Genomic DNA, 26,234 nt, shown 5'->3' on the forward strand with positions numbered 1-26,234 from the left:
CCATAGAAACCTGTAGGTTGTCTGTGCTTAGACGTTTTACCATATAAATTCCTCAGAGGCCTGATCTGTAGCCCAGACGAGAGAGATGAGGAGGGTGCTTCCTCAAGTTATCAGTCAGTTTTCTGTGTGTCAGATGCACTGAGAAAAAAAATTGGTGCATATAAAAGCCCTCTGTGTTTTAAGCGTTTGTGTGTGTGTTTGCGTGAACGCAGGCTTTTATATAATCATTAACGGAGCTGGTGTGCATCACAGTGACTGCCACTTTCTCTGGCGTGTCGGCAGTGTGAATCATTTCTGTTGATGCTAAAGAAAACAATGCTACTGATGCGAACAGTCAAAGTTTGAGTAATGACTGCTGTCTAATTAGTGAGTTGTTTTGCTTTTTTTTTATTCCAGGCTTCTGGGTTCATTTGTCGTCCAAGTATTTAGAAAAAAAAAAGATTTGTGGATTTAATTTGTCATCTTGCATAAACAGTGAGAGCTCAGTTGGCAGATTTTCTTAGCAGTGTTTGTGCATCTGTTACATTTTCGTGCCTGTAGTCTCCGTCTTAAAAATAGGGGTAGGAAATGCAGTGTTGTACTCTATATTGCCAAAAGTATTCACTCACCCATCCAAATCATTGAATTCAGCTGTTCAAATCACTTCCATGGCCACAGGTGTATAGAATCAAACACCTAGGCATGCAGACTGCTTCTACAAACATTTGTGAAAGAATGGGACGCTCTCAGGAGGTCAGTGAATTCCAACATGGTATTGTGATAGGATGCCACCTCTGCAACAAGTCCAGTCCTCGCTACTAAATATTCCACAGTCAACTGTTAGTGGTATTATAACAAAGTGACAGTGACTGGGAATGACAGCAACTCAGCCATGAAGTAGAAGGCCACGTAACATCACAGAGCGGGGTCAGTGGATGCTGAGGTGCATAGTGCCCAGGGGTTGCCAGCTTTCTGCAGAGTCAATCGCTACAGACCTCCAAACTTCATGTGGCCTTCCAATTAGCTCAAGAGAAGTGTGTAGAGAGCTTCATGGAATGGGTTTGCATGACCAAGCAGCTGCATCTGAGCCTTGCATCACCAAGCACAATGCAGAGTGGGATTATGGGTTGTTTTTCAGGAGTTTGGCTCAGTCCTTTAGTTCTAGTTAAAGGAACTCGTAATGTTTCAGCATACCAAGACATTTTTGGACAATTTCATGTTTGTGGAACTTTGTGGGAACGGTTTTGGGGATGTTCCAACACGACTGCACATGTGCACAAAGCAAGGTCCACAAAGACATGTATAAGGGAGCTTGGTGTGGAAGAACTTGACTGGCCTGCACAGAGTCCAACCCAAAAGAACACCTCTGGGATGAATTAAAGCAGAGATTACGAGTTAGGCCTTCTTGTCCAACATCAGTGTTTGAGTTCACCACATGATCTGAATAATTGCATTGTGCTTGGTCATTGTGCTTGATTGATTGATTGATTGATTGGTAATTTATTTCAACATGTGAACAATATACAAGTACATTTAGAAAAGAAATAAGAGAGAAAAAAAATACTATACAAATTACATACAAAAAACCATTCTGATTAATTTACATGTTGAAAGGGAGTGGGAAGAAGTATACACTTATTTAATCCCACCCCTTTGCCATAAATTATCAGTGAATATTTAGTCAGCTTCCTTACTGATATAATTTGTAATAAAAATAGTGAACAGATTTCTGATATACTATATACTATAATATCACATCATGAATTTTTTGTTTGTTTGTTTGTTTTTAAATAGAGACATTCACTTAATTTAAATATTTTCCTTTTCTTTATAGATCGAGAAGATAATATTTTTATAACTCTTTTTGAACAGTTTTATGTTTGGACATTGCTTTAATTCCATATTCAGTTTGTTCCATAGTTTCACTCCATGAACAGAAACACAAAAGCCTTTTCCAAGTTACAAAAACCCCTTAAATTATAACTTCCTTCTTTCAAAAAAAACATACTCTGAATATTACCTGGCAGTTCTTTATTTTTTGCTTTGAATAGAATTTGTGCTGTTTGGAATTTCACTATATCGTCAATTTTCAATATTTCAGACTGCAAAAATAGTGAGTTTGTATGTTCCCTATAACCTGCATTGTGGATGATTCGAATTGCTTTCTTTTGAAGAGTAAAAAGTGAATGTAATTTGGTTTTATAGTTATTGCCCCAGACCTCTGCACAATAGCTTAAGTATGGTGAAACCAGTGAACAGTAGAGAATATGAAGTGATGTTCTGTCGAATACCTGTTTTGCCTTGTTTAGTACTGCAATGCTTCGTGATACTTTGGAATGAATATATCTTACGTGAGCTCTCCAGTTAAGTTTTTCATCTATTATTACCCCCAGAAATTTATTTTCACTGACTCTTTCAATATCAACACCATTTATTTGAATCTTTGCATTTGTATTTAAACTACTATTTCCAAATAACATCAGTTTAGATTTATTCAAATTTAATGATAATTTGTTTTTATCAAGCCAGAACTTCACTTTACTTATTTCATTAGTCATATCCTCCAATAAATTCTGCAGATCATCACCAGAGCAAAAAATGTTTGTATCGTCAGCAAAGAGAACCATTTTTAATACTTTGGACACTTTACAGATGTCGTTAATGTACAAGTTGAAGAATTTTGGACCCAAAACTGACCCTTGGGGTACACCACAAGCAATGTCCATACATAAGGAGCAACCACCATTTATTTTCACAAACTGCTTTCTGTCACTTAAATAACTCCGGACCCAATCTAAAACTACCCCTCTGACACCATAACGTTCCAGTTTTCTTATTAATATATCATGATCTATAGTGTCAAATGCCTTTGTCAAGTCTATGAATAACCCAGCCACATATTGCTTTTTGTCTATGGAATTTGTGATGTATTCTATTGAATCTAATAGTGCCGATGATGGTGATCTGCTTGATCTGAATCCGCACTGACTCTCAGTGAGTAGTTTATGTTTATCTATAAATTTTTCCAGTCTGTTTTTAAACAGTTTTTCAAGAACTTTTGAGAATTGAGGTAGTAAAGAGACAGGCCTGTAGTTTGTGAAATGGTGTTTGTTTCCAGATTTGTATAGAGGTATAACTTTTGCTCTTTTCATTCTGTCTGGAAATCGACCAGTTTGAAATGATAAATTACAGATGTATGTAAATGGTTTTATAATAGCCTCAATGACTCTTTTAACCACTATCATATCAATATCATTACAATCCAAAGATTTGTGATTTTTACATTTTTTTTGACAATTTCAAGAACTTCATTTTCATCAACGGCTGTGAGAAACATAGAATATGGATTTCTGTCAATCAGTGTATCGGGTTTTTCCTGTGCTTTCCCAGGATGAGTGATTGTTCTTGCTAAATTTGGTCCAGCAGTTACAAAGAATTCATTGAGACTATTTGCCACAACATCCATATTGTATTCTTCATGGTCATTACAAATGAAATACTTGGGATAGTTCTTGCCTGCAGCTTCTAGAAGAATAGTCAAAAATTCCCATAAACATACTCCTGAATCTTGTGGAAAGCCTTTTCCAAGCAAAATATAAGGACGTGGTGGGTGACTCAAGATTTTTGCACAGTATTAAACATCACTATATAAACTTACCAGTACTGCCAAATGTCTGAGTAACTTTATTCAAGTATAAAAAGTACTTTTCAGTTATTATAGTTAACCTCTCACTTAAAATCAAATTTAAGTGAGAGGTTAACACTTTTCACCTCATTTGTTTGAGAACTAGATTAGCATTTTATAAATGAACAATAAACATAAACGTCAGATGCTATGCTTAGAATAAATATCAACAGTAAGGTAGCTAAAATTACTGTCATCTTGATTAACAGCAGTACTTAAATTCCTCATAGCCAGTAGTAATAGTTAGATAATAGCCAGCCTTTAAGTACTGTGTGCCTTCATATTTTAACAGCTCATGTTTGCTTAAATAAAGATCTGAATGCCAAATGGATGACCTGAAGTGATTTAATTATCTCTGTTTTCTTACAGTAAATGTGAGATCAAAATACAGGTGGCATAATCCATTTATGTATAGTGAGTAAACTAGTAATGAAATTATTAATCAATTTAATTGTGCCATAGTGGAAAATCCAATCTGAAGATAGAACTTTATCTGGTGGAAAATATTATGATCCCGCTGTAAATTTCATTGCCTTACAGTTGCAGAAGTGCCACACAGAGAAAATATTTGCCCATGCCACCGAAATATAGAGTTAATGTGCTGGAGAAGGTGTGTGTGTGTGTGTGTGTGTGTGTGTGTGTGTGTGTGTGTGTGTGTGTGTGTGTGTGTGTGTGTGTGTGTGTGTGTGTGTGTGTGTGTGTGTGTGTGTGTGTCCGTAAGTCAATGTCTTTGTGTGTAGTGGGTGAACCTGGCAGTGCAATATGGTCATTGTGGACAGACTCATTTCAACAGGAAATTACAGCTATCTGTGTGGCCGTGTCCAGGGCTTGATACTTTCCATGCATATTGCAGACCAGTGCCCACACAGTAGGATGTCTCCATAGCCACCAGAGCAGCTGATACACCCAATCATCTTAACTATTGGCTATACAGTTAGTGCCTTATATTATCCGACTACTTACCTTTTTTTGTAGTTTTGCCTCTGTGCACCTCCACAGTGGATACAATCTTTATGTGATCGATATGCAGATTTTTAGCTTTAACAAAAATCTTAGCAGTAAATGGTTTGGAATTACAACTATTTTTACCCACAGTTCCCCACTTTCAGAAGATCAAAAGTAATTAAACAAGCTAACATCATTTTAAATACGAGGATTATTTTAATAATCGGATGAAAATCCTTTGCAGTCAAAGACTACCTGAAGTCTAGAAAGACAGGGACATCACCAAATTCTGTTTCCTCCCTTTAACTGTTATGTTATACCTTTTCTGCAACCACCTACTGCAGTTGTTGCTTGTTTGTGGGTTTTTCTGGCCTTTGGCAATCATGTTCTGTTTGACTGAAACAGGTGACTGATTTGGCCATTAAAGAATATTTTATTTCCCTTGAGAAAACCTTGGGTTGCTTTTGCAGTCTGCTTTTGGCTGCTCTTTATTTGCACTGCGCAGTGTTGTCTGTTCATTTCTGCAGCATTTGTCTGATCTGAGCAGAGGGTATAGCCCTGTACACTTCTGAATTCATCTTTTTAGACTGCTTCTATCAGCAGTCACATGTTCAATAAACAGTAGTGACCTGCTTCGACTGGAAAACATACAGTGCGTGCCGAAGCCTCCACCATGTTTGACAGATAATGTGGTGTCAGATCATGAGTTGATTCATCCTGATTTCATCTGACCAAATATTTGTTCTGAACTGTGCAGGCTGATTTAGATGTTTTCTGACAAAGTCTAATCTTTGCCTACTTCTTCCTGAGTGTAACCAGTAGTTACAGCCTGATGATGGCCTCCCTCATTTGGACCTCATATTGAGAGTTCCAGTGAACAGCTACCAATTGCAAGTTTAGTCAACCCGGGGTCATCTGTCTACTAAATGCATTGTGGAATAACGAGGCAACAGGCCTCACTTGGTCATGAAACCAGGTGTCAGACAAATGTCCAATCACTTTTCATCCATATTTCCCTTGATAACATGTATGTGTAGAACATGTTGCTATTCTTAAGCAGTTAATGCAATGCTTTTGTTAAACTCCTCGATTAAAAGCTGAAAGTCTGCACATCAGTCTGTTGATTGATTTGTTTGGTTTTTTAGTTCCACTGTGGTGGTTCACAACTATAAAAATGTGTCATTGTCCAAAATCTTATGGCTCTAACTGTAGCTGTTGGCATGTGATCAGAGAGAGGGACAGATCCCAGAGATGACAAAACCTGAATAATAGCCATTTCTGATGTCTGACCCTCTCTATCCTTATTTAAAAAACAAGTTGGGCTTTGATTTATTTGGATGTGAAAAGTAAGAAACAAGGGTCTGTGATGAACTCCCATCCCTTCCCTTTTCTCCTGCCACACCCAAATATATCTCCTTCATTTCCCAGTAGTTTGAGATGAGAGCTGGTGACTCATCCACCAACTTAACATGCATTCTTCCTTCTTCAGTGTCCCTCCCACCTTAATTTCAAACCCCAGTTCATCACTGAGCTCATTTTTATGCACAAAATTACATTAGATTTGAAATATCTATTTATCTTCCTGTGCCACCAAATTTTGCCTGTTGTGGTATATTATTGAATGAGTCACCCAACATCTGCCATGTCATTGACAGGTGAAGCAGATTATGGAAGAAGCTGTCACCAGGAAATTTGTCCACGAAGACAGCAGCCATATTGTGTCCTTTTGTGGTGAGTAATCAAACAAATTGTGAAGCTTTTGCTCTCCAAGTAATTCTGTAATGCTGGAACGGCTTAATGTCAGCTTATTTCAGTCAAGTTACTCAGAACTCTTTCTCTTGTTTATCTTTCGCTCTGAATGTCGAACTATACAACCTGATCTTACGTTTCTCTTAAAAGTGGCCTAAAACTCATGATTAATTTCAACCATTAAAATATTATCAATTATACATGATGCCTTGCTCAAAATTACTTCACACAAATCATACTTGCTTATATCTCACAAGTCATTTATTGATTACAGGACAAAATTAAAAACAAAGCAATCGCAGTGATACTTCTCTTAACCATTAAGCCACTTCATTGCACTTTTTTCTGCTTTTTTGCTTTTTGCTTTTTTTTGCTTTTTTCTGCTTTTTTCAACCAAACAACTGCTACTGTTATAACTTGCACATTACGTTTCTCAATTTATATATACTAATTTATTGGAAGTTACATGTCTACTTTTAATGCACAGGTACAATACACAACCTGTACTTTTCAAGTTATTCTAAATATTCTTACTATTCAAACATCTTTCAGTATCCTGCTCTGTTTGCACACAACAACCTGGGTTTGCCACTTATCTGTACTTTAATTTTAATAACTGTACAGTATTGTTTTGGTAACTATTGTCCATGATGTAAATATGTAAAGATTTTGAGTGCTTCTGTTCTATGCCCTGTGTTCTGTTCTGTTTGTATATGTGTCTTTTTGCTGCTGTTACAACCCAATTTCCCCTTGTGGGACAATTAAAGGATTATTCTATTCTATTTACACTCATTCCAACGCCACTAACTGAATTTAATTTCTTTAATTAATATTAGATTAATCAATATTCTCATGTAGAGTTATTGATAACAGTGAGATGTTCAGTACATTCAAAGAAAATTTGGTTGTTACAAAGAAATTATCCATTGGTCTGTGTTATAGAATTAGTTTTTCCACAAGGAGAGATGGTGGATGGTGGATGAGTGTGTCAATGCCTACTGCATTAACAGCAGGCAGTGACACACTTTTAGCACAAGAGTATATTTATTGTTCAGTACAAATAAGAGATATTTAAAGTTCAGTCCTTTACCAAGTGTTTTTGTTCTTGCCTCCAAATCACACTTCTGGATTGCAGTATGATTAGTGCGAGAAACACACTGCCCACATGCAGGTGGTCACGCTCATCGGATGTCTGGCTCAGACCAGAGCTGTAATCAATAACAAGATATATTTGTGGATTTAAGTGTGAATAAAATGACTCTCAGCTTGCAGAAAAGGTGATATTTTTACTAGCTGTGTGCAAAGACAAAGACTGTTGGGGGGGAAAAGGCATGGCGTAACACAGACCATCATTATTAATGGGAAATAAATAATTTCTAATGGTGTTCAGATTAGAACCTAAACTCTGACTCTTGGGATGATTGGTTAGGCCAGGACAAAGCAAGTTATGCGTATTTATGGGTTTTTTTTTAATGTCACAAAACACACAGGTTAAGTAAAAAAAATTAAAAATTAAAAAGTTACTCTGAAGCTCCGGGAATCAAACCATGAATAAAGCTGAACACTGGCAGAAAATAAGGCATGTGACAGAATAACAACTAACAAAGGGATAGACAGAGCTGTTAATACCATAGACTGTATTTAAAAGATGGACATCACCAGCGTGACATCACCCATTGGACTCAAGCATTGGCATTTTGGCCATGGTTATGGTTTGTTTTTGTTTTATAAACCAGCAGTGGCCATATTTGGAAAAGAAGGTGGTGTCATCAGCAAATCTGGGTAGCAAGCTGCATCCATGAACTGTACGACTGCGACATAGAGAAATTAATTAGTGATGAGACTAACAAAAGACTAAAATTTGAATCACCAAAACTGGAGCAAAAAGTCTGTGCCATATTACTTGTCAGATAATTTAACTGAAAATGCTTCAAAAGCACCAACAGCACAAATGTAGCAGAGAAGTCCAGTTCAGTGACTCTAGTTAACAGAGGTGAAGGAGAAAACTATCTATAGAGACAAAAACATCCTTTTGTTGATTTAAAGATAAGCTTTTTCACATTGGATTCTTGACTTTGACTTCTTTGACTTGACTTTTTTCCACTTTAGCGCGTGCCTCGTGTGGCCACTAGAGGAACTGCACGCGGCACACCCACACTGGCTTCATTTTACATGCCCAGAGGCTGTAAATACTCAGACTAGGGAAGAGAATTAAGTAGGGAAAAATATTAAATAAGCAAAATATCCCATTAAAAAAAGGCCTGTGGCGTAAATGATATCATTCTACTACTGTATAAAAAATGTGCAAGGAGGTGTACCAGTGATAATAAAGAGAAACTGGTGTTGTCTATAGGCTTGTAATTGCGCACTTGCATTACTCAGACTAATTGGATCAGACTAATATCAAAGAAGGAAAAGTAAATTAGACGCTGCAGAAACAGTGACTTACCTCTTAGTGTCATTGTTTGAAGAAATTCATTTAGAGGTATGTGAAATCAAAAATAAGCTGATTTAGAAATCAATGTTGTTTCCTTTTTGGGTTCTTATGTAAGCTCACTCCCTCATAATGTCCGTGTAGAGCCTGTTTGGGTTATTATCATAGTAGGAAAAGAATTTGCAGCACAGCTTGAACCTATTTAACAACCATAAGTGAATAATGTTGGACATCCTTCCCATCCAGTAATCAGCTTACCCCAAATCTCTTTTTTGTAGTTTTATTTTTCTGCAGGAGGGTTATGAAAATAATTTGTCACAGAGCTCAGATTTTTGTTACAGTGCAGCTAAAAGACTTCTTTAATACCTCTCAGTGTTGTGTTGTGTTGTGTTGTGTTGTGTTGTGTTGTGTTGTGTTGTGTTGTGGGGGGCAGGGTTGTGCCTTTTATGTGTATCCGGTGGTGCTTTCATGTTTCATTTCAACGGTCTCAGCCTGCACTGTGGACATTATCTGTTGGATCATCTAATAGCCTGATTTAATAGCTGCTGTTCTGTCTGAGGTACATCTTTCATCTACTGCTGTCATACCAGTACCAGTGGCAATTCAGCAGCAGGATGACCCTCTCATCTCTGGGTTGTTGTTTTTTTGGAGGGTAGGGGCTCCTGCTACTACATGTCTTTCAGATGTGGTCTATACAGAGAGTGAGAGTGCGTGGAAGATGGGAGAAAAAACTCTGGGGAGCAATTAAGTTCCAAAGCCCAAGCTAGTGTGATGAGCTGCCCAGGCAGAGGCTAAAATGCTGTTAGTGCAGAGGGAATGCAAAAGCTGTTCACTTGAATTTTTTAAAAAAAAAAGTCATAATAAAGATAAAATGCTTTTGAACACTGTACCATTAAAATAAATGATCATCAGCAAATGTGAGCACCTCTATAAAATCAAAGGGCTTGGCAGTTTTATGAGGAACAACTGTTGGTTCTCATCTATTTCCAAACAATTTGAAGTCTATCATACTACAGTAAGAAATATTATTCACAAGTGGAAAATATTCAAAACAGACATCTTCCCAGGAGTGGCCTCTCAGCAGGTATTCCCCCAAAGTCAGGCTGTGTAATCAGAGAAACCCAAGAGCTACATCTCAGACTCTACAGGCACCAGTTAGCATGTTAAATACTTCCTGAAGCTAAAGTAAGATTGTCAACAAGTGTCCTCCACTTTTGCTGTTGGTAGTGGAAGTATTTGAGCGCACATACACTGTTTTGTTGCCATACAGTTTTAAAGAAGCACAGTGTAATAAGCAGTCAGGCCAGCAGTATCACATAAAAGATTATCCTTGGACCCTAAGACTAGCTTTGCATGATTGACAGTTCAAAATAATGCTCATATGTCTTATGTTTACCGTTAATGCACCCTTCTCGGTTCATTCACTGTCCAAAAAGTTGTTCTCTGACTGACTCCTATTCTGAAAAAGAAGGTTAGATCAGCAGGTGGGTATTCTTTTTCAGCTTACAGCCAGAGTTAGGTGTCTACGATTTCCACATCAGGGATACACGCACAGTAGAAAGAAAATGCCTAAAAGTGAGCAGAGAGGAGGAGGCTGAAGTTAACAGGGGTTACGTCATTATTGGAGATGTTTAATACGAGCATTCGTGGTGTGATATTATTTATGTGACAGAAATAAAGGGGAAAACAAACACATTCTAAATATTTCACTAGCAACTCTGTTTTAAAACTCAAATCTTACTGAAATTGGGCTGCTAATAACTTTTTAGAACCTCGTGCTGACTCATTCCCACAGACTCTCTCTCCCGTTCATTTGCTGAGATCCACAACACAAATGCCTTGGACGAAGTGTTGTTCAGCTGTGTCACTGCCAAGAGTCTCCTAATGCACTCAGTTGCCACAGATACAGGATGATTAGAGGCAATTTTCTGTATTAGCTGTTTTCACCATTAGGGACTGAATCCATGCATGTGATGCTCATTTTCTTCACACTACATGATTTTTGTGATTGTAATTGCATTAAATAGTTCAGATAAAACTATTCACTTCACTAAAGAAGTTGAAATTCCAGTATTGAAAAAAGTGAGTAACAGGTTTCCCTTTTTCTAAAACTATGAGTACTTCTGCAACAGATGTTGGTTGTAATTGCAGAGGATTTAATTTAAGTGATGCTGCAGAGATTGTGACATAAGCTTCCACAAAAGTGTAGAGGTTTAAAGCTTTATTGCTTTCAGCTTTGGCATCGGAGACGACTTAGCTGAAATGGTGAAAGGGTAAAGGGCATGAAGTATATTTGGAGGCCTTTTAATATAGTCATGACATTCAGCATGTTGCCCTTAGAAAGATGTGAGGGATAATTAGCAAAAAATGTTCAGGGTGGGGAAAACGGAGCCTTTTAATGGCTGTGCTGGAGTAAAATCTTGTAAACCAGATTTTAACAGTGACAGAGAAAGTCCATAAAAAAGGGGTGGGGTGAAGGAAAGAGTGACAGTGTTTAGTGGGGTGAAGATGGTAGAAAGACAACGATCATGATGCCGATGATTCGGCGCTGGCCCTCCCTCCCTCTGCTCATCTCGCTCTCTCGTGAGTTGCCATGGCAACCCCAGCCTTCCCCCTGAACCCATGTGAACAGAGCTACGGGATTAGTCCTGAAAGAGGACTCAAATGTCAACACAGCTCCAGGCGCTGCCACGTAGACCTGAAAGGGAACGGGGGGGTGTCTTATTCTTTGCCACGGTCAAGTGACTGTGCAAGTGTGTCCACATGCCTTTAACTTGTGGGCCGCTTACTGGGTAAACTGGAAGATTATCTGATGGTTTGGCATATTTAATAGTGTATTGTAACCAGGAAAACAGTTTAGCAAATGGTCATTCATCAAATAAGAAAACAAACAGGTCACATGACAGATGCTAGATCTCTACAGTGTAAATGCACTGAACGTACATACATGTAGACTATACAAATACACAGTATTAACTTATTAAAGTAACTTCTATGTTGTGGAGTACAGCTTAGAAACTTGAGCTTTAGAACGGTCATCTTGGTTTTCTCTTTCGATATGTAAAACTAAAACAGAACAGAGAACCAATCACATGGCAGTAGCTCAGTGCATTTAGCCATGTAGTCATCATAGTCGAGATGACCTGCTGAAATTCAGATTGACCATCACAAGAAAGGTGATTGAAAGAAGATTAATAAGGTTGATGGTCTCATGAGTCGCTATTCCTGCTGTGGCATCCGGATGGTAGGGGCAGAAAGTGGTATGAACAACGTGGAGACATGGATCCATCCTGCCTTGTATCAATGGTTCAGGCTAGTGGTGCTGTGAAGGTGTGGGGGATATATTTTCTCGGCACACTTTTGGCTTCCTTAGTATCAGCCAAGCGTTGTTTAATCACCACAGAGGATTGTTTCTGACCATGTCCATCCCTTTATGACCAAAGTGTGCCCATCATTTAATGGCTGCTCCCAGCAAGAAGACAAAGCTCGAATCACCTGAAAATGGTTGCTTAAATAAGACAATGAGTTGGACTCAAATGGCCTCCACAGTCCCCACATCTCAGTAGCATAGTGCACATTTGAGATGTGGCGAATCGGGAGATTCACATCATAAATGTCCAATCAACTAGCCAGGTATAAAAATAAATGGCCAGTGACGATATTTCAGCTAACACAAACTTAATTAACAAGGGGGATCCTCAGATGCCTGCTAATTGTTTGCCAAGTAACATGCAAAAGAACAATTTCACACCAAATTTGGATCCCAAATTTAAGGTGTTGAAGGTACTGTTAGTGCAATTAACTGCGCAACAAGCCACATTATTTGTCAGCTAACTGCTAGGCTGAATGAGAATGAATGATAAAAGCTACCCATAAGATAATATTTTGTGTTACCAAACACATTTCTGGGTGATGTCAAAATTGCATTAGTCATTGCCAATCAAAGTTGTGGTAATATTTAATGCAGCTGTAGGTAAAGTTACTCTTATGTGAAAGCTTTAGGTGCAGAGTATGCTGCCCATCCATCATAATCTGCCTGTGCGTCCATGTGACGTGTAAATAGCAAAGTATGTAAAACAACTTAACATGTGAGCTTTCTTTTTATATTTTTACTGTCCCGGCTGATTTAAAAATGCTAAAATAATATTTTCTGCTATTTAAAGTCAAATGAGTTTTGCTAACATAATAAAAAAAATAACATTAAACTTAAAATTTTGTGCCACAGAAGCATTTTCTGCTTTACATTTTGCCCGTCTCTCTGTGGGGTTTGATGATTTTGTTGTTATGATGGATTCACGTGTCCTGTGTTGTTATGCTTTTCTGACATACCTTATTAATCAGTGTGCCCTAATAATGGCATCGTGCTTTTGTACACACAGCTGCAGTGGAGGCGTGTGTCCTTCATGGGCTGAAGCGGCGAGCGGCAGGCTTTCTACGTAGCAACAAGATCGCGGCACTCTTCACCAAGGTGGGGAAAAGCTTTCCCCCAGCTGAGGAGCTGTGCAGGAAGGCCCAGGAGCTCGAGCAGATCATTGAGACAAAGTGCGAGACGCACACATCACAGCTCATATCACACATCACAGCAGACTTCAAAGCTTGCACCAAAGCCTGTTTGTTGTTCCAGCGAAAGCACTGAAAACAAATGACTGTCTCTCTGAAGGGCTGGGGTTTATTTTTATGATGAAAAGCTTCTAAATAATTCATGTTTATAGGCATTTTTATTCATGAGTTACTTATGCCACTGTATTTGTTTTATGCAGATGGGGTTTTGCTTCAGGAGTTTTAAAAACACGTCTACTTCCTAAAATTATAACTCTTTCCCTTCTGCAGACGAAGTCAAAGCTTGCAAAGTCAAGACAGCATTCGCAAGATGCCCCGACTGCCCAGCCTCAGCCCGCCTGTAGTCAAGAACCTGTGGATACGGACGGCTCTTTTTGAGAAGGTGCTAGACAAGATTGTCCTCTACCTGGTGGAGAACAGCAGGTAATTTGAGATGGGAAACAGCATCTTGTCCAAACGAGTTACAAGATTTCTGTCTTCCCGCATAATTCCCCTTTCATATTTGTCTTTCAGTAAATACTACGAAAAAGAGGCTGTTCTCATGGACCCTGTAGATGGACCCATCCTCGCATCTCTGTTGGGTAATTATACCAACAGTGGTGGTTTAATATCATTTACATGAAGATTTAAGATTATGACCTAGGGAAAAGTAGGCAGAACAAGGACGTTATGTTATCCTGCCCTTTTTTACAAGACCATTTCTTATATTTACTCATTGTCCAAGCAAGGAAACTGTTCTTTGCTCTTTATATTCTGTCAACTTGTCCTCGTGACCAAATGCTAAACTGCTGAGACGTTAACCTGTTGACATCTGCTGTGCAGCAACACAGGCATAGTCCCGCAGTTGTTTCCCACCAGTGAACAGTGAAAATTGTTTTCACTGGAGGCAGAAGTGCTCCCTGTCTCTATCAATATGCTTGCATGCTTGTCCCCTTATCCCCAACCAAGAGAGTCCAAGTATCAATCCAAGGGGCCTTGAACTGAATAACAAGACAGGACAGCAGCAAAAAAAAAAACGTTTCTGCCATTTTATTTTTGTTTTATTACTTTTTTTCAGTTGATTTTTGCTTGACAGGTCCAAGACAATATACACACTCTAGACAAGAAGGCTTGTATTGAGGGATTGCAAGGACCTTCATACTTTCCAGTGATAGATTAATAAATAGATTAATAAATTCAGTTCAGTCTTTCCCAGCAACTTGAGTCTGTTAATTGTATCAACAGGATCAGCTTTCTGGGATTTCCTTACCTGGATGATTGGACATGCATGAAGTCACTCTTCTGTCTTTTATTTATTACACAATGTGTTTAATGATTGATTTTCATAGAGATTGTTGCTTAACAAAACTGTTCAACAGTTGGACCTTGTGCATTGGAATACACAAAGATGAAGACAGCTGACCACTTCTGGACAGACCCGTCTGCTGACGAGTTAGTACAACGACATCGTATCCACGGTGGCCTCTGCAGGCAGGATTCTCCTACTAAGAGGCCCGCGCTGTGTGTAAGTGTTATTTGTTGTTTGTCATTTGTTGAGTCTCTGTGGACTATGATGTTTACAGATGACATTGTGATCCATGGTGAGAGTAGGGTTCAGGTGGAAGAGAGCTTGGAAAGGTGGAGGTATGCTCTGGAGAGAAGAACAATGAATGTCAGTAGAGGCGTGTGTGAGTGAGACAGTGAAGGTGGATGAGTTTAAATATCCAGGGACAACCATCCAAAGCAACTGACAATGGACCAGACAGGTGAAGAAGACAGTGGACAGAGGTGGAGTGGATGGAGACGAGTATCAGGAGTGATTTGTGACAAAAGTATGGTTTTCAGACGATAGCACTGACAAAGTCAGGGGGCTGAGCTGTAGGTGGTAGAGCTGAAGATGTTGAGATCCATTCTGGTCATGAGAACATCAGAGGGGTGAGCAGATTGAGCAGCTTAAAGACAAAGTTGAGAGCAAGGCTGAGATGGTGTTTACATGTGCAGAGGAGGAATGGTGGACAAACAGAAGTTGAATATCAAGCTTCCAGGCAGGAGGAAAACAGAAGATTTATGGATGGAGTGAAGGAGGACATATAGAGGGATCATCTGACAGAGGAGGATGTTAGGGATAGGGGGAGATGGAGGCAGGTGAGCTGCTGTGGTGCCCCCTAAAGAAACCAGACAAAATATTGTCAGGGAGTTAGGCTGTTTATTGCGATGACTCAGATCAGTGAAATTCATAAATTTATTTGATTTTGGGAATAGTGGGTTTAAATGATCTCTATAATCAGTATTATGGATTATCTGTATGGCCTTTTTTTTGCAGTATTGATAAGTATAGCTCCAGACCTCTGCACAGTAATTTCAAACATGCTAAAACCAGTGGAGAGTAGAGAACATGGAGTGGTTTGTGGTCCAGTTCACTCAGTACTGAAATGCTTCTTGAGCCTTTGTTATGTATATGTCATGTATGAGATTTCCAGGTGTTTTTATCCTCTATTGTCAATCCAAGGAACGTATTTTCATGAACTCTTTCCATTTCCACTCCATCTATAAGCGTCTGCACTTGTGTATTTCTTTTACAGCTCCCAAAGAACATAAATGTAAGTTTTACTTAGATTTCATGATCATTTGTTCCTGTCAAACTACATTTTCTGCTGCAAATTTCTAAAGTAAACATATCCAAAACAATAAAAGCTGTATTTTTCAGCAGATGTGAAAGCAGAGTTAGTTTCAGGCTTCTTTTGTTTTTTCTCTGCACATGTATAGTGTCCATTTATGCTGAGATATGAGCTGATATTAGCTTCGGCAGACTATCAGTTCCGTCCCCTTCTGAGATGCTGTTTATCTGTCTGGAGGCCTCGCTAAGATTGCTGCAATGAGTGGAGCTCAGTGTGTCCCAGGAGAAAGAACAGAGTGTATTGCAGACAATCACATTTATTTAGTTGCCAAGTTAAGAGCGAACCAGGTCAACTTGGCCTGTCCTGTGTGCTCCAAGCAAAATCAGACTGGTTTTTGACATCGGGAACGACTGAAACTGCATTGGTGCACATGAATGAATAAATGTAAGTCATGAGTTTTTGATCTGATTTTATATATTTTGTGTGTGTGTGTGTGTGTGTGTGTGTGTGTGTGTGTGTGTGTGTGTGTGTGTGTGTCTAGATCCAGAAGCGGCACTCCAGCAGCAGCATGGATGAGCGCCCCTCCCCCTCACCATCAGCTCGTGAATATGTGGAGTCGCTGCATCAGAACAACAGGGCGACACTACTGTTTGGCAAGAACAACGTGCTCGTACAACCGGTAACCGTCTCTGTTCACTTCAGCATTTATATAGCTGTGAGATAAAGTCTTTAAAACCTGACGTATATCCTGTTACATTGACGTCCTGGATAAAAGCTGCTCTACATATTATGTTGTCATCAAAGCGCTCTAGCAGATTTTTTTCTCACATCACTGTGATATAATGTGAATGCACACATCTTCCCTTCCTTCTTTTTTTTTGTCTTTTTCACACAAAACTAATAAATGCTTTGCTTTTATGTGTTATCAGGGTAAACTGTGGATAAAATTTGCATTATTTATTACATTTATTTATTATTACCTACAAACATAACCTCAGTTGAATCCCTGTGGCGCTTTCAGAGGGACGATATGGAGGCTATTCCAGGTTACCTGTCTCTGCACCAGACTGCTGAACTCATGACACTAAAGTGGACGCCCAATCAGCTCATGAACGGCTCTGTGGGAGACTTGGAGTATGAACGCAGGTGCAAATTTACCTATCTGTAAAAATCATTATGTAAAATGTTGGAAATACTTTTATAATACCAACTTCTATAGTAACACATGCTTTAATATGTCATTATAATTATTTTAACTATAGTAACTATTATAAAAAAGCAATAATTTTGTATAGGTGTAGTTAAATAATTATAGATCTGTTTATAAAAACATATATATTAAAATAACATGAATCTGTGTATTAGACAGGCATATTTATTTATAGCATATATCTGTATTAGATTGTGAACAGATATATAAGATGAGCTGGGTAGGAATTAATACTCCTTTTTCAAACAGGAAATGTTCAACATTTGGTTTGGTTTCTTTTCTCGTGTGAAGAGGATAACTTTCAATGACTTCATGTTTATTTGTTCTTCATGTGTATTAAAACTTGTTACTTATATATTTAAAAAAAAGATTTGATTGATTGATCTTAGCATGTAAATTGCCTCCACACAGACGTGTAAGCAGCACATTATTTCTTCTCCGCTGCGTTGTTTGTCTAACACTTGGCTGTTACTGAATAATGCAGTGTGTTTGTGCGCTGCTCAAGGGCTCACTGAATAAATGGTGCTGATCTGATGAGGCTGATATTCACACACCGGCATCCAGCAGATGGTTTATTGACTGAGACACTGTAAAAGACACCTGTCGAACTCGTAAATCATGTCATACCTGTGAGGTGTTTTCTCTCTCCAAATGAATTGATTGTTCCAACTACTTTTTTCTGGCAGCTGTAAAATAATGGATTTACATAAATATTTACAATGGGTTTGTGTGTCGCTGTTATCTAGTATTGTGGTTAGACTAGTCTGGGTCACAGCATTTTGTCTCCATATTTTTCAGCGTTTACTGGGACTATGCCATGACAATCCCTCTAGAGGAGATAGTTTATTTGCATTGTCATCAGCAAGGTGGGTGAAATTGTATCACTACTGTAACTCTGGGTTTGCAGGTTATTACTGTTGATCTGTTACATCTGCTGTTTACCTTGTAGTGGACAGTGGGGGGACGGCAGTGCTGGTCAGTCAAGACGGGATCCAAAGACCTCCACTTCGCTTCCCTAAAGGAGGTCATTTGCTCCAGTTCCTCTCCTGCCTTGAGAATGGCCTCCTTCCCCACGGCCAGCTTGATCCTCCACTCTGGTTGCAGAGGGGAAAGGTCAGCACGGAGGGCTCTCCCACAGCACGCATCATTTATTCTAGTGTTCTTCCACACAAAAGAGCTAGGGTGTGCTTCAGTCTCCTCTGATCAATAAATCAATAAAGAAAAGACATCTGGATGTGAAAGAAATGGATGCACAGCCTCTTTAAAGCATTGTGTGGAGAGATACTGGTGAAGGAGTGTGGATTAGTGTCTGCTTAGACCTTGAATGGCTTTGTTAATGTTTCTTTAACTGAACTGAAGAAAGAGAACCACCCACGCATGTTCAGCCACTATTAATAGGCTTAATCATACAGACACTAAACAGGTTCATCTTCACAGGGGTGGCTTTTCTGGGCTTTAGCGGTTCAGCATATTTGTCATTGCCATTAGTTATTTTTCTTGTTGCAGGGAAAGGTGTTTCCTAAGCTACGAAAGAGGGTTCCTCAGGGATCTGGATCCTCAGACTCGGTCTCCGATAAGGAGGAGGACGAGGCCACGGACTATGTCTTCCGAATCCTCTTTCCAAACAGTCAGTCAGAGTTTGGTGAGTCATCAGACATAAGCAGGGCCCAGGGGCTTCTCCCTGCCTTTGCATTTTGATAAAAATGTTGCCGATTGTTTGTTACAGTGACTGTAACTCATCCTCCCCGTCTGACTTCATCCCTGTCCTTCCAACCGATTGGAAAGTGCCCTACCAAAGCATGGCCCCTGGTCGTACCCAGGCAGTCCTGCAGCTGTCCTGAAGAATCCCCCTCACTCACAGGAAGCAGCTGTAACACTGTCACACTTTGGCTCGTCTGTCCATCTGTCAGCTTTGCCTTGCTTTAATTCCTTGCGTCTAATATCCTCCTGCCCTGTCCTGTGCCTCAGGAAATGTTTATTGGTGTGCCGTGTCAATAAAGCCACAATGCTTCACACCTCTTTTACTGCACCACGACACAATAGCCTTTAATCAGGCGAACAGTGGACAACTAATCAAACATGGCAACCGAATTGAGAAAGGCGCTTGCTTAATTGAACTTCCTCCCTATATTAATGTAATCAAACACGATGGCTTCATTCCTCACGATTATCATAGTATCGTAAATGCTTCTGTTTGTGCGCCTTTTCTTTGCTCTTACAGGAATCGAGCATAAGCAGGTCACTAGTGATCAGCATAATTGTGTTTCAGCAAAAATATTGCAAAGTGCAAATATAACTGTTCTCGAAAGCCTCAGCAGTATGCTGCTCTAAAGGGATTATGATGGCACGTGTTTGTGTGCATGCTGCAGTGACTCCTCCAGATCTGATGGATCCGGGAGCTAAGATGTGGCATCCCACTCTCAGGAAGTCCTCGTGTTCCTCCTGCTCTCAGGGGAGCTTCTCTGAAGCGGCGACACCCAAGGGGTGCAACCATGAGAGGTGAGAGATAAAACACGCCCCAAGATAGACAGAGCTGTGTTACGACCGGGGAACTGTGAAGCTCCTGAAGGCTGCTGCGATTCACCTGACGCACCTGACAACCTCTGCAATACAGAGGAAACCGGGGATGGAAGCAAGATACAAGAACCCAGCAATTACCCAGAAGACAATTGTGTGACATTTACCTCAGTGAAATGAGAACGTGTTGGGAGAATTGGTGATAAGCTGTGCAGATAAAATGGTAGAGAGCTGTGGAAAGAAGACAGGCTGCTGGCTAATTTGTTCTATATGGCAGCATAACAGTTTATCATTTTATAAAAGGTCAGCCCCGACACAGTAATGAACTCTACATTAGATAGAGGATTATCATATATTCGAGAGAATATGAATTACCTGCACTTAATAATTGGTCTAATGATAGTGTATAGCTGTCTGTGTTTTCTCTGCATACTAATGTGGGTTGTCTTTCTGCAGGACTCCTCTGAAGCTGCTATGTGACAACATGAAGTATCAGATCATCTCCAGGGCATTTTATGGCTGTATGTAAATGCTTAATGCTGCAGTCACACTAGGGAAAAAGATGGTTGCATGACGATGTTGACTTCAATTTTTTCACATCTTTTGTGGGCGAATTTTGTGTTCGGTATGTCTATACATTACACAACAGGTTTGGATCTTACAATTCTGAATTTCATGTCGCTTTTTTGCATCGCACTCGGTGCGTAATGACCTTCACTCATAAATCAGCAGAAATCACAAATTCATATGAGAAAACTACTCACTGAATCAGTCTACGATTGTTAGGACACAGCTTGCCTCCTACGCGGTGACCTGTGCAATCACTTTGCAATTAAAAGCTGCAAGCTCAACCTCTGGGCATCGCCGCAAGTCTTTGCAGCCGGTCACTAACAGCAAAGAAACGAAATGCGTTCACCAGTCAACCACTGATTGTTCCTCATCACAGCGAGGTTGCCGTCCTATTTTTACTCTACTGTGACTGAGCCGTAGTGTATACCCTGAAAAATCCCTTCACATTCAATTTGAAAACATATTTTATGGCCTGCTTTAGCTTCTTCAATAACAAACTGCATTGTCAACCAGGGCTGGCATACTGCCGTCACCTTTCTACGGTGCGTACGCACCTCTCAGCTCTCGTAAATCACACCATTGTGGCGCCCGACGTGCCCTGTGCCGCCTCCGGAGGCCTCACCGCAGACGTGTGGCAGACTTTCCTCAAAGACTGCACAGTAAGCACCTCTGACATCCCCTTACTGCAACACAAACTTAATATTACCTTTTTTCTGTTCACACACACAAGCAGCATCCCCCATCACTCAGTCAGTCTTCATATTAATATCAATCCTCTCCTAAAAAGTGGTTCACACTATTAGTCTCTCGACAGTGTGCATGACAGGCGACTAATGGCTCTATAAATCTCAAACTTATTTTTAACATTGTTATATTTGCTGGAGTCAAAGAGAGTCTGAATTAAAAATAAAAGAATAGTTTATTAGCCAAGCACTGCAAACTGGATTGTTCTTAATAAACCAGTTGACACTGAAGTAACTATTTCAGCACCAGCAGCCTGTGACCTGTGTTGTTTTGAAGCAGTGATGAACTATTTACATATGCAGTTAATCAACTGCCTGTCTTGTTTCTTTAGGCCTACAAGGAGCAGGAGCTGCTGCGCCTGGTGTACTTTGGTGGTGTGGAGCCATCACTGAGGAAAGAGGTGTGGCCTTTCCTGCTGGGTCATTACCAGTTTGGTATGTCAGAGGCTGAGAGAAAGGAGGTTTGTAGTTTCTATGCTTATGGTTTTGAACCAGAAGCCTTTTCCACCTAAACACTGATCCTTCATCCTTTACTTTTTCATGCAGGTGGATGATCAGGTCAGAGTGTGCTACCAGCAGACCATGGGGGAGTGGCTCAGCTGTGAGGAGATTGTCCGCCAGCGAGAGAAGGAGCAGCACGCTGCGGCTTTGGCGAAGTGCTCCTCAGGTGCAAGCATGGACAGTTACAGTCAGAAGATTAAGCATCACGATTCAACTGTGAGCAATGAGGTAAAACAGCAACGCGTACACATGCAGACTCAAAGGAAAAACACAGTAACCTTCGGTGTAGACCAGTGTATGTTGTGACCAAAACTAGTAATTCATCCAGGTACAATGACAGAGAAGATGGAGAATTAAACATTAATGCCAATTTTACACTTTGGAGCTTGAATTGTGCTTTTTTTATACTCTTTTTCCCACACATGCCTTTTATTCTCCGATCACAGTCCTCCCAGAGCTCAGACAGGCAGAGTTTGGCTCGCCTGCAGAGTGATTCCAGCAGCAGCACACAGGTATCACAAACTCAGCAATATTTGGATGTCAAATTAGTCTTTTGGTCTTTTAAAGATGGTGAAGATAATGTTGCATTTCTATCATCCATTTCTGTCGCTCTGTCCGTTTGATCTCAGCATTTTGAACCAAAACTCCTCACTGCTACCTTCTCTCCTGCTAGTTCTTTACATCCTCCCAACCCTTCCCCTGGAGTAGCCTGCTTCCCTTTGGCTTGTTCTTTCAGGTGTTTGAGTCTGTAGAGGAGGTGGACCAGATTGAGATGGAGCCCAAGAATGGAGAAACCAAACAGGTGCCTAAGCTGCCCAACGGAGCTCTGCAGAACGGGACGAGCTCTCCTGACTCTGGACATCCTTCCTCTCGCAACTTCTCCATCACCTCTGGCCTGTCGGACGGCTCCTTCAGCACAGAGGACAGCGCTGCACAAGATACAACCCCGAGACCTGCAGCTGTCCCTCAGGCATCACAGAGCTCTGTCAAGCCTGCAGGAGGAGAGAGCGAAGGTCAGTCATTGGAAAAGGACGGCCAGGTGCAAGGTGAAGTGAAGGACAAAAGGGTGGAGAAAGAGAAAGCCTCCGATGTGACCAAAACTTCAAAACATGCTGCAGAAACAGGTGATAAAATAGACACGAAAAAGACGAGTTTAAAGCCTGAAATGAAAGATAATATCGAGGAGTCACAAGCTGTTAAAGCAGCGGGGACAAAGCTTGAAGATAAAAGCCTCGATAGGAACATTAAAGGTAACCAATCTTTAGAGACACTAGAAGCGGCAAAAGCATTGAAACCCGAAGAAGCGAATGTGGAAAAGATGGAGGAAGTGGACGAATCAAAGACGAGTAAAGAGGTTTTAGTGACAGGAGGGAAAGAGAAAATATTCAAAGGTCCCGGGGCTCCTGAAGTGGAAAATCTCACTCTCTCAGCAGACACCAGAGTGGTGAAAGCAAGAGAAGCCTACAGTGCCACTCAGAAAGATGAGCCTCACATCATGACTGAGTCAGATGAGTCTCCCTCAGCCATAGAAATGGAGGAGATCCCCAAAGCCAAAGTTTCCATGGTGCCTTGGAGCAGGAAAGGACATTGTGAAACCTCGTCTTCCTCTGAGAACTCGCCCCCTCACGTAGAGCTCAGGCAGAAGGAGGAACAAAGAAAGCTCAGTCCAGAGGGCACAGAGTCCAACCTGTCGGAGCCGGAGATGGAGAGCCTTTACCCTCCCTTTGACTCTCTGGCTGCATCTGAAAACACAAAGAACCAAGTGACCTCTCAAGTGTCAACTGGGAGTCCTTTCTCTGTATGACAATATGATATGAAATTAATTTACATTAAATAAACTCAAATGACCGTAACTATGTTTTAAACATAAGTATCATTTCATCTATTTCAGCAAGAACTTTTGGACCTGTATACACTGAATCTGCACCGCATTGAAAAGGACGTCCAGCGCTGTGATAGAAACTACTGGTACTTTACTCCTGCCAACCTGGAGAAACTACGCAACATCATGTGCAGGTAAAACACCGAGAGCAACACTCAAGGGTAATAAAAGGAAAATGGAAAGGAAACGTGAGTTTCTCGTCATTATTGGCTGTTAAGATTTGACAAAATCTTGAAAAAAGTGATGTCATTCGTTAAGCATTTTACTCCTGAAGAGAGCTCTTGCGGTGAAAAAGATATAGAAGAAGAATGGAGGATTTGTCTCTGTTTAGGCTTAAATAAACTACATAAATGCTCTATAAACGTCATATATATAACTGTGATCATATTTAAACACCGTGAAAAGATGAACACCAATAAGACAAAGCAGTGGGCAGTTCTTTTTTTCAAGAGCTGAATGACTCACTCAGATTCAATTGAGAGCTTCCTTTGTCAATTTTCCGACACAATAACGCTACGAAGCCAGGAATACAAGTGATCACAACACTAAGATGTAACCCAAGGAAAGAAAATCCAACAGTGCAGCAGAAATGACTTTGATCTGAAATGTTTTTATAGCCAGTTGAGCTAACAGGCTACACATTCTTTCTCTCTCCAGTTGCATTTTCTAGTTTTTATGTCTGCTTCTATTGTACATGCCTAACTTTTTTTTTCTTTCTTGTAACTAGTTGAAAATAAGAAAACACACAAAAAAGACGTTTTCTTAAACAGCAGATTACGTCTTTATTTTCTTTATGCCTTCACTCACGATGAGCCACTCATCTACACCTTTCTAAGCCCTTCTTATACAAAATATATATATATATATATATATACAGTTTTAGCAGCCCTAATTACAAAGAATAACACGTTTTGGAGTAAGAACATACAGTACTGTGCGAAAGTCTTGAGTCACACATCATTTCTTTATATTTTGCTCCAAAGAAGCCAGAACTTTTTTTTGAGCAACAGTTAAATATTTTTGTGTTTTGGGGGGTTTTTTCTATGTTTTTTTTTTATTTTTTCTTTACTCGTTAAGATCCTTAACACTAACCTAATATCAATCAATACATGCAGAGGAGGTCAGGAGAGAGGTAGAACAATGAGTGTCTACAGCCTTCTGTAAAACAAGGTAGAAGGGCTTTTCATAGTTGGGCCAGTGGTGCTGGAATTATGAAATTATGAAAAACTGATGGAATCATGATCACAGAAAAGTACCATCAGTTTGTAATTCACCAAAAAAATACCAACTGGAAAGTATTTGATTTGCAGTGGCTTCATTTTTCATCATGACAGTGATCCGAAGCATACTGAATATGAGCATACTGAAAACAGAATAAAAGGCAGCAAACATCCAAAGAAAAGCTTGAATGTCTTCTAAGAAGCCTGGAGAACTATTCCTGAAAACTACTTTAAAAATTACAACACAGGTTGCCTAAGAGAGTTCAGGCTATGCTGAAGAATAATGCTGTCCAGCGAGCTTGTAAGAACTGTGCAAACCCTGTTTTTATTCCATATGCTGTATTTCCACATTTCAATAAATCTCCGCCTTTTCCCCAATTTCCGAGAAAAATATATGATCAAGTCTTTTGCAGAGTAGTTGTCCTAAAAACGGTGATTATTATATGTTACAACTTGAGTGTGGAAACAGCTGTTGACATTAGTGCAGCTCAGAGAGAAAAGCAGCCAAGTGGAGTCAAGTTCACTTCTCTTGGTTGTATATTCACAGCTATATCTGGAGGCACCTTGACATCGGTTACGTGCAGGGAATGTGCGACCTGCTGGCTCCACTTCTAGTCATTCTGGATGATGGTGAGTCAACACACTGAGTCATTATTTATTTTCCCTCCTCTTTGACACTTGGTGTATTTTTACAGTATTTGATGTAACAGCAGAGAAGAGTTTGCCCACTCGATTTTTTCACTCCTGCTTCCTCTCTCTGTCCTGTCAGAGGCCATGGCTTTCAGCTGTTTCACTGAACTCATGAAGAGAATGAATCAAAACTTTCCACACGGAGGAGCTATGGACACTCACTTTGCAAACATGCGCTCACTAATCCAGGTCACACAGCATCTACAAACCCCCATTTCTTCTTCCCGTTTTTCTCACACAATTGCTGTCTTAATTTTATTTATAATTATTTAATTTACTTTGACCGTCTCTCGGTATAGATCCTGGATTGTGAGCTGTTTGAGCTAATGCACCAGAATGGAGACTACACCCACTTCTATTTCTGCTACCGCTGGTTTCTCCTAGACTTCAAGCGAGGTAAAGTGACAGCATAGCCTGACACAGTTTGCACCAATTAGAGAAGATTCCTCTCTTTAAGCCTTGCTTGTGGATAAAATACCAAACAATCTGCCAGCTTGTTAGCAGCAGATTCAGCTGGAGGAGATTTTGCATGAATGATCGTTAAATGTTCTGGATTTACGATTCACAGTACTTTAGAATGAGGGTTTGCCCTAGTTTAGCCGTACTTTCTATTATCGTATTTGCTGTATCTGTATCGTCTCCTCTATCCACTGAAAGCTCCACGAACTCACCTCCCACCCAAACCTCCGAACGCCGCTGCAGTTCAGCTTTTGTTTGGGCGCTTTGTCTTGCAGAGCTGGTCTATGATGACGTGTTTGCAGTCTGGGAAACCATCTGGGCAGCAAAGCATGTCTCTTCCAGTCACTTTGTCCTCTTCATTGCACTGGCGCTGGTGGAGGTGTACAGGGACATCATCCTGGAGAATAACATGGACTTCACTGACATCATTAAGTTCTTCAACGGTAAAGCCTTGAAGCTGAAGTTCACATATACATTACTGTGCAAGACTATT

General features: G+C 40.1%; 1 protein-coding gene across 4 annotated transcripts in view; it reads left to right on the forward strand.

Annotated features, from left to right (window-relative positions):
• sgsm1a (small G protein signaling modulator 1a) overlaps positions 1-26,234 on the forward strand; it is a 37,109-nt gene that overhangs the window by 7,013 nt on the left and 3,862 nt on the right. Inside the window, exons 3-25 of one of the 4 annotated variants that reach the window (XM_004544555.5) lie at positions 6,265-6,340; positions 13,172-13,334; positions 13,623-13,775; positions 13,866-13,933; positions 14,711-14,856; positions 16,491-16,628; positions 16,971-17,095; positions 17,958-18,025; positions 18,109-18,272; positions 18,666-18,801; positions 18,886-19,029; positions 19,529-19,658; positions 20,133-20,197; positions 20,760-20,905; positions 21,322-21,450; positions 21,536-21,718; positions 21,937-22,002; positions 22,164-23,288; positions 23,382-23,506; positions 25,140-25,222; positions 25,362-25,471; positions 25,582-25,678; positions 26,017-26,184. In XM_004544555.5, coding sequence (XP_004544612.3) covers positions 6,265-6,340; positions 13,172-13,334; positions 13,623-13,775; positions 13,866-13,933; positions 14,711-14,856; positions 16,491-16,628; positions 16,971-17,095; positions 17,958-18,025; positions 18,109-18,272; positions 18,666-18,801; positions 18,886-19,029; positions 19,529-19,658; positions 20,133-20,197; positions 20,760-20,905; positions 21,322-21,450; positions 21,536-21,718; positions 21,937-22,002; positions 22,164-23,288; positions 23,382-23,506; positions 25,140-25,222; positions 25,362-25,471; positions 25,582-25,678; positions 26,017-26,184 — 3,808 coding nt within the window. The remainder of the gene's footprint in view (positions 1-6,264; positions 6,341-13,171; positions 13,335-13,622; positions 13,776-13,865; positions 13,934-14,710; positions 14,857-16,490; positions 16,629-16,970; positions 17,096-17,957; positions 18,026-18,108; positions 18,273-18,665; positions 18,802-18,885; positions 19,030-19,528; positions 19,659-20,132; positions 20,198-20,759; positions 20,906-21,321; positions 21,451-21,535; positions 21,719-21,936; positions 22,003-22,163; positions 23,289-23,381; positions 23,507-25,139; positions 25,223-25,361; positions 25,472-25,581; positions 25,679-26,016; positions 26,185-26,234) is intronic. The other 3 variants (XM_004544556.5, XM_004544557.5, XM_076890841.1) reach the window with 3 other exon arrangements.

The sequence above is a fragment of the Maylandia zebra genome, linkage group LG12 (assembly GCF_041146795.1).
Source record: "Maylandia zebra isolate NMK-2024a linkage group LG12, Mzebra_GT3a, whole genome shotgun sequence".
Classification (NCBI taxonomy): domain Eukaryota; kingdom Metazoa; phylum Chordata; class Actinopteri; order Cichliformes; family Cichlidae; genus Maylandia; species Maylandia zebra.